Below are 14,629 nucleotides of genomic sequence, written 5' to 3' on the forward strand. Positions count from 1 at the left end.
GTCTGGCACACAGTAGGAGCTGTCCACCCTGTCAATATGGGTGCCATCCCCCTTTGCCCCCACTGCCTTTTGGGCCTTGGTGTGGGTGAGGCAGGGCATGGCAGGGGCACTCACAGGCTTATGGTTGATGAGTAGCATGTCCAGCAGGTAGGACATCTGCACCGTGTCCATAGTAGGCACAATGATGTTACAGTAGTTGGTATCTGGCATCATAGTGAATGGAGTGGAGGAGTCCATCCACTTCACCCAGGCAATCTGGAACCATAGGTAGCTTAGGGCTGAGCCTGGAACTCCACCCCACCATGCTCTGGCCAAGTGCACCAGGAGGGTCAAGGAACTGCACTGCCAGACCCTGGCAGGAGAACCTAGGAGAGGGGCTGCTTCTGACTGAAATAGAGAGCCCCATGTCTGAATCTCTGCACAGAGTGGGAAATCCCAGGATGAACCCCTGGGAGTGGGGGACTCTCTGCACAAGCTGCCCAGGTTGAGGGCTTCCTAGGGACTGCCAGACCCTGAATCTCTGCATCAGGGAGATGTTCTGGAAACTGGATGGCCCAGAAGCCAAAGGCTTTTGCTGTTTCATCTCAGGCTACCCGAGGGTATGGAGCCAAAACCAGAGGAGTTGGCATCACTGGGACAATGAGAGATCCCCTGCCTGGTCTCCCCCAACCACCCCTACCTGCATGAATTCCTTCACCCACAGCCTCCACCCAGCTGGCCAACTTCCCCTGATGAGGGTGTTCATTATGGTCAAACCACAGGTCACACTGGGGACAGTTCTGACTGTAGACTCAAATGTGCCCTGTGAGATCCCTAGCAGGAGCGTGCAGTGGCCATCTCTACAGACGCTCTCTGCCCCCTCCTCCTCCTGGGCTGGGTCCTGATCCTGGAAGCACAGTAGGCTCTCGGAGCCATCACTGGCTGATAGGAAGGATAGGACACCAAGGCAAGCCAGGAGGGCTTGCTGCCCAGCCCCAAGGACATCCAGTTCCTAGGAAAATGGGACTTTTAGATAGAATTAAGCAACCATCCCTGGGAGCAGCATCAACATTGAGGAGGCAATGCATATGGTTGGGAAAGGAGGAATGCTAACATTTCCTGGTCCCAGGAAAAGTCTAGTTCTGACGCCCACTGGCTGGGTATGACTGTCCTGAGCCTCAATTTATTTGTCTGGAAAGTGGATACAATAAGAACTACACTGTGTATCTGTGAGGATCCATGACATAATGCAAATAACCCCCACCTGAGACCTGTGGCCATCAGCATGGTCTCCTCCCTGTAATCATTTTTCATTGAGGAGGACAGCCACCATCCAGTGGGGCCCTTCCTGTCCTGCCCCCTAGGCACAAGCCTGTGTTCACCTGCTTGCCCTCCTCATCTTCATCCTCATCGTCATTGGTGTTGCTGATGCCTGCGTCCTCCAGCCTGTAATCGAACACCAGCCCCTCCTCTGGGAAGTGCATGGTCAGCTGCCAGGGGACGGAGGAAAACCAGGCTGTGAGGCCCAGGAGTTTGTGTGTCTGCTTGTCCCTGGGGGCCGGGCCCCAAGGATGGCCCTGGGACACCCAGCCTTGGGAGCCCAGCCCGGAGTCTGCCGCCGCTCACGTTTTCTATCTTCATCTTGATCCTGAGCCAGTGGCTGAAGCTGAGGCGGCTGGCGCTGTCCCCCGTGGCGCCCACACTCCAGATCAAGGAGAAGATGAACCAGGGCTCGATCAGCTCTGGGATGCGGCTCAGCTTTTCAGGGGGTATTTTCTTGAGGCCCTGGGGACAGTGGGGACAACATCAGGCCCAGGCAAGAACAGTGCTGAGTAGCCTGAGGAAGCGGGGCTTCGGGGGCCACCTGGGGCCTCCACTGCATGGTCTGGCATCTCCACAGCAGACCGGAATGGGTAACCCATGACCCAATCTGAATCTCCCTTCCGGGATGCTGGGTGTGGGGCTCAGGGCCCTCGGGTGCCCAGGCATAGGGAGCAGGGGCAGGAAGAGCAGGCACCCAGCCCCATTGCTCGGAGCTGTACCTCTTTAGGCAGAAATGGCTTGAAGAAGCAATCTAGCAGCTTGAGGAGGCTCATGGTCAGATTGCTGTTGGTTGAGGCGATCACCTCCTTTACCGAGTGCCGGACGAAAGTGATAGATCCCTACAGCAGATGAGCACCCAGCTCCTGTGGCTGGTGGCCATAGCTCCCTGCTACCCCACCTGGGCTGGGCACACTGTGGCTTCGCTTACCTCCAGGAAGCCGACAAACAGGGCCTTGAACTTCTCCTCATGGGGCTTGAATAAGGCAGGGAGCCTCCTCAGCCAGCACTCGACAAAAGGCATGAGCCCCAGGATGCTGGGCTCCAGGTACACCATGCCACAGCGGGACACGGTGGCCGGGGAGGCCACTGCCAGGTCCTGAACCTCAAACATCATGGTCATCGCCTGGCACCAAGGTGAACTGTGTGAGTGAGTGGTCACCAGTTCCAAGGGCCGGGGAAAGGGCTGCACAACCACGGGGAGGGGCTGCCCATCCTGCAGCTGTGGGAGGCCATGGGGCAGGCTGTGGACCAGGAGCAGTGTTGGGGTAGAGGAACCCCTTGGTCCTCAGCTGCTAACAGAGCTCTCCCTGGAGTCTCGAGGAGAACCACAGTTAGGAGATTCCTGATTGCTCTCTGGGCAGCCTAGGACCAGGGTATTTTGGGGTCCCTGGAGCCCTAGAGGAGTCTGATGGGAGCTGTATGCTATGCTCCAGAACTTCCAGGTGTTCTCAGAAGGGTTCAAGAGATCAGCTCAGTGTAGCTACCATGAACTGCTCTTCTACCTCCTTTTCTGAGCCCTCCTTTTCTGAGAACTGCACCTCATATACCAGGCAGGTGGCTGTGCGGCCAGGTGTGTACCACCCGTCTCCCAGATTCCTGGCATGTTGCTAAGATGTCTGTCATAGTTGCAAGGGGGCCTAGGAGGCACAAGTTAGAGTCAACCAGAGAGCAGTGGGAGGTCATCCTGGACCTGGGCCCAGAGCATCACAGAATGTGGTCTGCAGAAGGGCAGCCTTGGACAGCTGCACCCGACATGGCTGAGCTGTGGGGGCTTGAGATGGGGAGGGACACCAAAGGGATGTGTGGTTGGCCTGGGATATAGCCTTGGCACTGAGAGGAAAGGGGGATGAGGTGGGCGAGCATACTGTGGCCTCAGGGCCACCCAGTGGCAGAGGAGAGCTGGGAAAGCAGACAGGTAGGCATACTTCTGTGAGCTTGATGATCTCCCCAGAACTGAGGCACAGCTTCTTGTTGTCGTCCAGCACCGTGTTCATGTTCTCTATCCAGACGGCGTCTACCGGCCCATCAAACATGTACCACTTCTTGTTGCTGTCAGAGGCGATGGCCCCCACCCGGATGAGGGAGGGGAAAATCCCGTCTGTCCTGCAGCCACCAGGAGGAGAGGGTCATAGGCACCCAGAGACAGAGCAGCAAGCACCACTGGCTCTCGGGGAAAGCTGGACCTGGTCTGACCCCCAGGACCCCCACTTACCCATGCAAGAGTTTGGGTGTGCATGAAACCCTTCACCAGAAACAGGGAAGCAGGCCAGACTCCCATTGGGAAAGATGAATGACTGCCCCTTCTCCAGCGCCCACCCCACACGGGGCTCCCAGAACACTGGAGCCAAGCAGAAACCCCCAGCAGAGACTGGAGATTTCTCCAGAGAAAAGGCTCCTACATGCTGATGTTCGGAGGATCTCCACCTAGCTGCCTTTCTCCAGCTCCATGCACTTCCCCTGATATGCATGCACATGTCTGCCTGAGAGGGGCGGCCAGCCCTCTGGGGTCATGACAGCAGGCAACATTTATTGAGAACTTGGTACGTGCCATGCTGTCTGGACATCTTCCCTATGTCAAGCTCATTTTCTCCTCATCATAATCATGGTGCCATTATAATCCCCACTCTGTGGATGATGGCACCAAGACCCTGCGGTGGGGAAGGCCACTCAGCAAGGAAGTGCAGTGGTGAGTAGAGTCCGAGGTACTTGGGCTCCAGAGCCTGAGCTCCTAACCTCCCAATGGGATAAGGGAGGGAGGCCCATAGCCCACAGCCCCCAGAGGTCTGGGCTCAGGGTAGTCACTGGAGAGGGGTTGGAATCACTCACCACTCATGGGTGAGCAGATCAAATTCTCCATACAACTGGCCCATCGTGATGGACTTGGGGTTCAGCACGTAGTAGTTGACAGCCTCATACACACCACCACTGATGGATGGCTGTCCTTTCAGTGATGTCATGGCAGCTGCCAGGACTCTGTAACACTAGAGAGACAGTCACTCAAGAGTGAGCCTCCTGGCTCCCCAGAGCACAGGGCTGGAGTGGGCTGCAGGCTGCAGGGGTCAGGAGGGGTATTCTAGAGGCCACAGAGGTACAAATGGGGGCCAAGACCCCTGCCAAACCCCCCACCTCAGGCCTCTGTCTGGGTACTGAATTGCCTGGCTTGGCTCCACTCACGTTGCTCTTGCCAGAACCTGCAGGCCCAACGAGCATGAGGCCGTGCCGCACCACGGTGGTCTCATAGAGCTGGATGCACTTGGTCAGGAAACCTGGAGGGACATAGCAATGGAGTCCAGGGGGCAGAGCATGGCTTGGGTCCTGGCTCTGCTACTAGCTTGCTGTCCAACCTCAGGTGGGTCATCCTGAGCCTGTTTCCTCATCTATAAAATGCAGCTGGCGATAGTACCTACCTCATAGGTGGGGTTAGGGGAAGCCCTAAGTCCAGAGCCTGGCACAAAGTAGGAACTCTCTGCTAATGGCAGCCATGATTTCCACCATGACTATTATTCTCTAACATCCATTGGTCAGGTGTCCAGCTGGCATGGGCCTGCTCAGTGTCAGCTGTCATGGGGTCAGTGTAATCTGGATGGCCAGGTATGACTTCCTGGAGGAGCATCCTCCCACTCCACAAAGGTGGAGGACAGGAAAGTTCAGCCAGGCTAGGGGACAGTGGAACCAGAGCTCAAGTTGCATGTCCGTGCAGTGGCTGCATTGAGACCCCCACCTTCTATCAGGGAAGAGGGTCGGGGTCAGAGGGAGACTGAGGGTGGCACCCCCAGAGCTCTTCCATCTGAGTGGTGGCCTTTGTAAGAAGCTGGTTCAAGAAAAGCCCAAACACTCTTTAGACTAACGACACCAGGGTTGCATTCCACGAGGAATGTGAGCAAGTCCTGAAGGTGGGAGCAATGTGCTTTGCTCCAAAAGACAACAGTATGAGTTGGGGTGTGGTAGGGCAGGCCACAGCTCACCATTCCCCCCAGGGATGGCATCAAACCCCATCATTGCCCCAGGCAGGTAAGGATGGGGTGGAGGAGAGCCTCTACCGGGGAGGAACAAGGCCCAAGAGGGGCCCAAGTGCTGTGACTGTTCTGCACAAGGGGAGGGGGGCTAAGCAAGAGATCCGGGGGAGGTGATAGGATTTGCTTCCCCACTGTAAAATAATCAGCAAAATGTACTTTGGTCTCTGCCCCCAGTTCCTGATGCAGAGCTCCTCAAACTGTTGTAAACAGGATGCTAGGAGAAGCTTCTTTTCGAACTTCGTCTTTGACCCTGGTTCCTGACACAGAATTCCTAAGACCTTTGTCATTTGCTGAGTGCTAAGAGTGTCTTCTGTTCTAATGAGGCACATCTTGGTGGTGGGCTCCTAGGAGCAACTGGTCACCAGGAAGACCAAACCAAGGTTGGACACTTAAAACTTTCAGGCTCACTTCCCCATTCTCCAGAGAAGGGAGAGGGCCTAGAAGTAGATAATAATGGATAATAATAATTTATCATGCATACATGATGAAGGCTCCATAAAAATCTCCAAAGCATGGAATTCAGAGACCTTCCTGGTGAGTGAACACATCCTTGTGCTGGGCGGGTGATCCACCCCAAACTCCAAGAGGGCAGACCTCATCCTACGTACCTCTTTATCTGGCTGTTTGTCTGTACCCTTTCTCATATCCTTTATTACATAATAAGTAGTAAACATGTTTCCCCAAGTTCTGTGAGCTGTTCTAGCGAATGATCAAACCTAAGGAGGGGTTGTAGGGTCCTCTGATTGGCAGCCAAGCTGCAGAAAAATTGTGGGTAACCTGGGGACTCACTACTTGACTACTTGTGACTTGTGACTCTGATGTCAGAACTGAGCTGAATCGTGGGGTAGCCAGTGGAGAACTGGTGTCAGAGAATTGGTTGGTGTGGCAAAAGTCCCACATCTGGTGACAGAAGCATGAGTGAGAGAGAGGACTTTCTCCTAGACCTCTGTCACCTGCCCTACCTCGGGGACTGCTGGGCAGAGAATCCTGGTCTGCCACACACTTGGCCAGGGATGAGCGAGCCTGAGGCCACGTTGCCCCATCCTGGAGCCCCTGCCCTGGGCCCCAGGGTGGCCGCTCCAGCACTGCGAGGCCAGGGGCCAGGGGCTCACCGTCCACATCCTTAAGGTTGCTCTTCTCACAGGCCTTGCGAATGGCCTTGTCCAGGATGCCATAGTCAGTGTCCTCCTCCTTGATGGTGGGGAACAGGTCTGATACAATCCCAGAGAAGAGCTTGAGGTCCTCCTGCAGGAACTTGGGCACGTTCACATCCCGGATGGCCCGGAGGCATATCAGCTCCTGCAGCAGAAGCCAGTGGAGCTTTCAGGGGGCCCGGTCAGACACGTCTCCAACCCTTCTGGAGCCCTCCTGGAGCCCCGTTCCCCGAGCTCCTCTAGATTGAGCTTACCTCATCCATGCTAGGATTTTCTCGCTTGAGGTTCCCAGCAGCCGAGATCACAGTCTTCACAGCTCTCATCCCAAAGTCATAGTGATCCTGTCATGGCCGCACAGGAGGAGTAGATGGGCACTGTGCTTTGGGGGCTGCTGCCTGGAACCCTCTGCCTCCCGCCTGGTACCTGGCCCCCAGCCAGCTGGAAGATGCAAGGTCACAGCCCCTGCAAGTTGTCTGCAGCACCCCAGCCAGAGCCAGGTGCCCTCATTTGGATTCCTCTGGCATCTTCCACTCACCATCCCAGTGACACTCTCCCTTCACTGGCTTACCTATTCTGCATCCCCTGCTTGACTCTTGGCCCCTGAGGGTGAGGACTCCATGTGGGTCTGACCCGGGCAAAGTCCTACAGTCCCAGCACTGCACCAGGTACAAGGAGGTGCTCGGGTTTACTCCGAAGGTGAAAGAAGTTCCCATCGGTGCCACAGTAGGGTTGGCCCCATGGGCCTTTGAGCTTCCTTCTAATGTTGCCTCTTAATGTCTCTCTCTGGACCTACCCTTTCAGCCACACTACTGTGGCTTTTCTCTTCTTTGCTGCTGGTTCTGTTTCTCTCCATTATTAGGCAGGTATGTTTGAAATAGCTACATTTTTATCATTTCTTCCCCATGGGGCCAGACCATAGGAGCTACATCTGGACCTGACCCAGAGACCAGCACACTTCCCAGAAGTCTTAGACTCGGAGCAGGATGAAGTGACTGGGCTAGACTGACTTTGAGTCATTGCCACATGAGAAGGGTTGACTGCATTTCCAGAACCATGTGGGTACAGTCAGTCTAATGGGAGAGCAGTATTTTTGAAAGTGGATGGTTAAAAAGAAGGTGTGTGGAGGTGCTGGGCATCCAGGCTGCACTGTAGTGGGCAGCTGCTGTTTTTCCCAGTGATAGACCACATCTCCTCCAGTCTGTGGGTTTAGAGGTACCATGGTTCCCCCTGGCCACAGAGGTTACTGTTCATGCATGAGCAGGTCACCTAGGGAGGGCCCATTAGGATGACACCAAGGACTTTTTCTAGAACTATTAAGAAAGAGAAACTGGGACACCTGGGTAGCTCAGTGGTTGAGCATCTGTCTTCAGCTTGGGGCATGATCCCGGAGTCCCAGGATCGAGTCCCGCATTGGGCTCCCTGCATGGAGCCTGCTTCTCCCTCTGCCTATGTCTCTGCCTTTCTTTCTCTGTCTCTCGTGAATAAATAAATAAAATCGTTAAAAAAAAAGGAAAGAGAAACTAAGCTGGTAGCGTATAAGCCCAGAGCCGGTCTCCTCTCTGCCACTGCAAAGGGGGAGCCTGCCTGAGAAGAGAGCCAAACAGGGAAGCTTAGCCAGCAGTGCTGGTGTCTGGACCAATGACAGCTGCCCCCAGAAGCTGGGCTCAGCACACTGAGTGGAAGGTCCCTGGTGCCAGAGGGCTGCTGTCCTGCTCTGGTCCCACAAGACCCCGGCATACTCGCTCCTCAGCTTTGGGTGCGTGGCTCTGGGTGTCTTAATGCTTGACCCAACTAGCCCTCAGCTGAGAGGTGGGTGTGTAATTCCTATCTCATGGGGGTCACGGAAGGCAGACCGAGGCTCTCACACTTTGGAAGCTGGTGGGGACAGGACCTCACCTGCGAGCTGAGCTGCTCAGAAGACAGCTTGAAGGTGGTTGTGATTTTCTTGGCCAGCACATTGGCCTCATTGAAACCAAAGGAGTAGAGGGAGATCTCCGCGATCATGGCGTAATCCGGAACCATCATGGCCACCGGCCGGAAGAGCGCCTGGGGCATGGGGGCGTTGTGAACGTAGGAGCAGGCCTCCTCCCCCAGAGGCCCACCTGCTCTCTGGACCTCCTGGTCCTAGAAGGCAGGCTCACTGCCCCCCTGCGCTCGGATGCCTGGATTCCCCCGCGCACCTTGCCCGCCATAGCTGAGGCCTGCCGTCCCCTGCGCGGGACCACTCTGCCATTAGTCCTTTGTGTTGACCTGAACTGGCCCCCTGACTTCTCCCAAGCCCGAGGACAAGCCTGGAGCCTCCTCTCCAGGGCTAGGGGTGGGTCTCAGGACCCCCGGGGCAGGAGGGTTGCCCTGGGGAATCATAGTCCCTGACGTCCAACGACTGTCATGTCCCCCACATCTGAGGCCACCGCTCCCGTGCTTTCCAGTGTCCTGGGAAGCCTCTTGGGCCTCCCTGTGCCTGAACTCACCTTCAGGTTATCGGGCAGCTCCGTGCGGCCAGCATATCCCGGGTTCATGGTGATAAACACCGCGCAGGATGGCACAAGTGGGATCTCAACGCCTTCAAACATGAAGCGTTCCACCTACAGGGGGGTAGGGGCTGACTCATCCGCCTCCTCTCTGGATGGGACCCCTTGTCTCTGTATATGCCCCATCCTGGCTATAGCTGCTCAGCCCCAGGAAAGAGGGCTGACTCCTCTCTCAGCATCTAGCCTCAGACCTCCGGCCCTGGTGGGTACCAGTGGCCTCCCAGGTGCCGGCTCCCTGAGGTCTTCATGCATCTCTTGCTACTCACACCCTCCCCCTAGACTTGGGCAAGCTTAGTTCTGACTAGGACCCAGAGCCCCACTAGGGTGGGGTTGGGCACCTGCTGGCTTCCTAGTTCTTGTTGCCAGGAGGAGACTCCTGGCCACTCTGATGGAGGTTAGAAAAAGGACAAGTGGCTGGGGCTTTCCATAAGGGTCAGGATGTTGGAGGGACCACTTCATCTACCACAGCTAGAGTGGGACAAGGACGTGGGGCTCCCTGACTGGCTACAAAAGCCCCTCAGGGACAGTTCCACAAGGGGGAGTGGGATAGCTCTGTGAGATGAGAGAGGCTGGCCTCAGGGCAGGCCTTAATTCCCCGGCTTTTGACAGTCACCAGTATGGGGAGCCTGTGGCAGCATGGGCGTTCTGGGGACAGTTGAAGTGATGTGGTGGTAACTGTGAGGAGCTGCAGGGTGGTGGTAGAACCCCAGATGCTCACCCGCTGCTGCTGAGCCTTCTGGATAGTGGTGATCTGCTGTGCCACCACAGATAGCACCTCAATATCAATGCGGTTGAACTCATCGAAGCAGGCCCAGGCCCCAGCACTTAGTGAGGTAAGAACAATGGGTAGATAGGAGTTCAGAGCCCTCCTGACACCTTCAAGGGCCCCCTGTGACTCCGCTGGGAGGAAGCCTCCAATGGCTATCTTGGCCAGCTCAGCCATATTCCCACCACCCACTGCCCCATGCCAGTGCCCATCAGGGGCTGAGCCTTTAATTCTTATTATTCCATCCTGTCTCCTTCACCATCCTGTGAGGCTCCTCTCAGGCAGTATCCCTGGGAAAGGTCAGCCTTCCTGTCCTATCCTGTACCACCCTCATGCCCAACCTCACCTGGCCAGGCCCTTGAAGAACTTGCCCATGGCCATGAAGTCGAGCTGGTCCGAGCAATTGAACACCACGGTCTGGATGGCCAAGGCCTTGCCCAGGTCTTTGGTGGTCTCAGTTTTTCCTGTGCCAGCTGGGCCAGCTGGGGCACCCCCAAACTTGAGGTGCAGGGCTCCGGTCAGAGTCAGGTAGCACCTGCAGGAGTGAGAGGAGGTAGGCATGGGCCACACTCCTCCCTCAGGATTCCCAGAGACAAGGAGAGAGTGTCTTCCTGAGTTGGGCCCCGTGGGTGGTGATGGCTCTTGGTCCTCCCTCCTGTTAGGGCCCCAGGTGTGCCCAGCTTTGGCTGCTGGGGTCAGGATGGGAGCCCTTAGCCACCTGCCCAGGGGAGGCCCCCGCCCTGCCCTGTGGCCCTGTAGATCTTTGCTCAGGGACCAGTCGGGATGGCCGACCTACGACCACGCTTCACTTTCCTTCCTCAAATCCCAATTTTAAAATTCAGCTGATGCTGAATACAAGTGGCCAGAGGAAATGAGTGATTATTTTAGTGATTATCACTTTATAAAGGGATTACCTGTTCTTCCTCCTAAGATCAGTTCCTCTGGTACATTGAAAGGAGGCTTTGACTGATGAAATTAGTAAAGCTCACACCCATTACATGCTTACTGACTGCCATGCACGTGCTAAAAGCTTTACATTTCAGCCCATGAAATTCTCATGACACCCGGAGGTGTCATGAGAGGGGCAGAGAGATGCAGAGAGAATCAGGGAATGAAGGGTCCAGTCACCTGTCCAAGGTTACCCAGCCTATAAAGGGCAGAACTGGTTTTGAACTGGAAGCCTGTACTCCAAACCTGCACTGTTTTAATGAACTGATGCATCACGGACTCACTGGGCCTTGTGGTCCCCGGACTTCTGGGCCAGCCAGAGCTGGAAGGGGGGCACCAGGGTGGGGAGGGGGTGCTCACCTGTCAGTCAGGGGTGTGATCACAAGCCTCCCGCTGTTGCCCAGGTACTCATAGCCGTAGATGAACTCGGCATTCACAGCCCGGATGTACAGATCGTCATTTGTCCAATAGTACCTGGCATTGCAGGGAGATAGGTTCCTGGGCCATGGGCACCATGGGCTACTAGGGAGGGTATGTGGCCGAGGAGAGATGGGGATGAGGGTTTGTCCCAGGGCCCACTGTCAACTGGCTCTCTACCCTGCCCTGGCCCCGTGGGCATGGCCAGGCCAGGGACCCCAGGCTTCTCACCTCAGCTGCGAGATCCACTCAAAGTCGTTCACACTGACTATGTTCTCCTGGATCAGCTTGCTTACCACATCCTTGGCATGAACCTCAATGACAATTAGTGCTGACAGCACGGCCCGTTGCATGCGGGACAGCTTCCCCCGCACTAGGGCCACCAGGTCACTGAGCTATGGGAGCAGGGGGACATAGTCAGATATTGATCTGCAGGTAGGCTTCCTCTCCTGTGCACAGATGGTGGGTTTCTGTTGGGAAGAATCTCTCTATCCTGGGGGGCTCTTGGTGGTCTAGGGTGGGAAGGGGTGCAGAACTAGGCAGGAGGGTGGGCAGGGCATTGGTCACATGGGAAGTCTGGCAGGAAAGCATGCATGGCATCTGCCTCCCTATAGCATATGGAGACTTGTGAGCCTTTGGAGGCCACGTGGTGGAGCCTGGCAAGGAGCTTGAGGGAGGAGTGTGGTGAGGAGCCGGGCCCCAGAACAAGGAGAGCCCATTAGACAGTGCAGGAGGGCCCCATATCGTGGCTCCCTCACTGACCACTCGGAGAGGGGCACCTGTCTGGCCTCAGAGCTCTCCTCCTACGGGTGGTGGGTTGTGAGGCACTCATTTCAGGGCTGTCTGACCTATTGCTCTTTGGATCTCCAAGCCCCTTCCAGGATCAATATAGGAAAGCCCCCCAGAGGGAGAAGTTTCTCCCAGGGTGTGGGGTATAAGGGGGAGCAGATGGTGACTCCCTGGACTCCCACCTGTTGGGCCAATTGGGGGAACAGCTGGTTACTGAGGTTACCGATCCCCAGAGCTTCTGCCACCTCCATGGTCCAGTAAGTCTGGCACCCAGCGATGGTCACCTGGCCAGGCCACTTTAGAACCCACTGGGTCCTGGGCATCTAGAAAAATAACGCAAGTGGGGCTGATCGAGGCAGTGGCGAGTCCTGACCACATATACTCCTTTTCGATTAAGCTTGGTCTGTGCTTCTAGGCCCAAGTAGTTAATTCCACCTCAGAAGCAGAGAGCCCATTAAGCTCTGGGCCTCTTGGGTTTGAGCAGAGACATCTCTTCCTCAGCAGAGGAGACTTTGAAGCAGAGGGATGGGAGCCTAGGATGAGGAAACACAGTCCTGATTCAAATCCTGATTGCCACTTTCAAATCACATGCCTTCGGGCAGAAAACATCTCTGAACTGACTCTGTAGGATAAGAGATCACAGGTGAACTGCTGACCATGGACTGAGAGAAATAATGTTGGGGAGGCCCAGGGCTGGCCCAGGCTCACAGTGAGTGCTTCAAACCCAACCACAGCAGCTGGTCATTATCAGGGGCACATTTTAAGATTCCTCCTCCAGCAGCCGCAAGGACCACCTGCCCCCAGAGATCCTCTGGCTGAGGGAGCAGAGTCTGAGGGTGAGAGGCAGGCAGGCAGCCCTGTGATGAAGCAGGGTGTCACCAAGGCGGTGCTGGGATGGGAGGCATGGCTCACTGTGGGGTAGGCCTTGATGGCTCTCTCGATGATGTCCCGCACGCTGGTCTTCATGCTTCGCTCTACCTCCCGCAGCCAATCCTCCACGTTGTTGGATGGGTAGATGGAGAAGGACAGCTGCACCTCTTCACCCTCGGCTGAGTACATGTGTGTGATCGCAAGGTCCTCCTGGAACATCAGCTGTGGGCAGGAGTGGAGCAAGAACAGCCTTACCCTATGCGTGCCCAGAGGCCTCAACCACCTCGGTCTCAGGGCTGGCCCTGACCCCGCCCACTACTCCCTGTGCCCCCAAACCACATGGGGGCCACATGGGTCTGTCTTGTCCCCAGCTGTGGCCCAGCCCACTTGGGGAGGAGGCTAAGCCTGCCCTACGTGTCCCCCATTCCCACAGTCCTGTGTGGCCTCCCTTATAGGTGCAGACAAGGAGGAGGTGATTCAGGAGCCTCTGCTCCATGGGTTTCTCAGTCCAACCAGCACCTCAGTGCACAGGGAGGGGTGGGCATGACCCGGCTGAGCTGGGGGCTCTACAGCTGCCCTTCCTCCCATAGGCCCTAGCTGTCTCCAAGGGCCAGGAATCTCATGAACCACCACCTCAGTTCCTGCTAAAAGGACTTGAGGCCAGGGCAGCCAGGGTGGCGCAGCGGTTTAGCGCCGCCTGCAGCCCAGGGCGTGATCCTGGAGATCTGGGATCGAGTCCCACATCAGGCTCCCTGCATGGAGCCTGCTTCTCCCTCTGTCTGTGTCTCTGCCTCTCTCTCTCTCCTGCTCTGTATCTCTCATGATTAAAAATAAAATAAAATCTTAAAAAAAAAAAAAAAAAAAGGACTTGAGGCCAGAGGAGAGCTGTCCTCCCTGGAACAGTGCTCCAGAGCTCCTGGGCCTGAACCCCAGGCCCAGCTACCCACCCGGGCGATGTTCTCGAAGCACTTGCGCAGGTGAGGCTGCACGGCTGTGGGGTCCTTCGTCTGGGACAGAATCTCAAGTAGTTCATCATCTGACAGGAAGTAGAATCTGCCAGCAGAACAGGGGTGAGGGAGCAGGTCAGGCAGCCTGTGCGCCCCAGCCCCGTGGGCAGACACCGACAGAGTGGGCACGGGCCAGGTGGGGCCCACCTGGGGAAGGCACCCCGCTTAGTCTCCAAGTACTCGCTCAGGCCCTTCTGCACCATGTCCAGCAGCTTGTTGCAGTCCCGCAGGCTGTCCAGCAGCCTCTGGTCAGAGCACACATTGATTACCTGCATAGCCCGGGCCAGAAAGCAGAAGTGAGCATGGTCAAACTGGGAGATGGCAAGGCAGGGTCAGAGGGCACCCATGCTGGCCAGAGACCCCAATAGGTACTGAGAAGGAGGGAGGGCAGGAAAATGACCCTGACCCAGGGCCCACATCCATCACTCCTGCCAACCCACAGGAAACAGTCTATGGCCAAAAACATCAGGGTTAGGGGCACCTGGGTGGCTCAGTTGGTTAAGCAACTGCCTTCGGCTCAGGTCGTGATTCCAGGGTCCTGAGATCGAGTTCTGAGCTGGGCTCCCTGCTTAGTAGGGAGTCTACTTCTCCCTCTGACCTTCCCCCTGCTTATATTTCTCTCTCTCTCTCTCTCTAATAAATAAAATCTTTTTAAAAATTAGGATTAAACAAAACCAAGGAGTTTGATTTGTTGTGGGACTTGTTAGAGCCTTTAAAATCCTCATATAGAGGTGCCTGGATGGCTCAGTCAATTGCACATCCAACTCTTAGTTTTAGCTCAGGTCATGATCTTGGGGTCCTGAGATCAAGACCTGCTTCAGCCTCCATG

General features: G+C 56.0%; 1 protein-coding gene across 1 annotated transcript in view; it reads right to left on the reverse strand.

Moving 5' to 3' along the window:
- DNAH1 (dynein axonemal heavy chain 1) overlaps window positions 1–14,629 on the reverse strand; it is a 76,637-nt gene that overhangs the window by 23,259 nt on the left and 38,749 nt on the right. Inside the window, exons 23-42 of the mRNA XM_038566258.1 lie at window positions 13,948–14,069; window positions 13,741–13,846; window positions 12,836–13,015; window positions 12,106–12,246; window positions 11,366–11,529; window positions 11,078–11,191; window positions 10,116–10,304; window positions 9,722–9,827; window positions 8,944–9,057; window positions 8,369–8,518; window positions 6,727–6,813; window positions 6,431–6,617; window positions 4,477–4,568; window positions 4,129–4,283; window positions 3,228–3,405; window positions 2,231–2,425; window positions 2,022–2,141; window positions 1,606–1,764; window positions 1,362–1,469; window positions 115–255 (exon numbers count right to left, since the gene is read on the reverse strand). Coding sequence (XP_038422186.1) covers window positions 115–255; window positions 1,362–1,469; window positions 1,606–1,764; window positions 2,022–2,141; window positions 2,231–2,425; window positions 3,228–3,405; window positions 4,129–4,283; window positions 4,477–4,568; window positions 6,431–6,617; window positions 6,727–6,813; window positions 8,369–8,518; window positions 8,944–9,057; window positions 9,722–9,827; window positions 10,116–10,304; window positions 11,078–11,191; window positions 11,366–11,529; window positions 12,106–12,246; window positions 12,836–13,015; window positions 13,741–13,846; window positions 13,948–14,069 — 2,808 coding nt within the window. The remainder of the gene's footprint in view (window positions 1–114; window positions 256–1,361; window positions 1,470–1,605; window positions 1,765–2,021; window positions 2,142–2,230; window positions 2,426–3,227; window positions 3,406–4,128; window positions 4,284–4,476; window positions 4,569–6,430; window positions 6,618–6,726; window positions 6,814–8,368; window positions 8,519–8,943; window positions 9,058–9,721; window positions 9,828–10,115; window positions 10,305–11,077; window positions 11,192–11,365; window positions 11,530–12,105; window positions 12,247–12,835; window positions 13,016–13,740; window positions 13,847–13,947; window positions 14,070–14,629) is intronic.

Source organism: Canis lupus, chromosome 20 (assembly GCF_011100685.1).
Source record: "Canis lupus familiaris isolate Mischka breed German Shepherd chromosome 20, alternate assembly UU_Cfam_GSD_1.0, whole genome shotgun sequence".
In the NCBI taxonomy this organism is placed as follows: domain Eukaryota; kingdom Metazoa; phylum Chordata; class Mammalia; order Carnivora; family Canidae; genus Canis; species Canis lupus.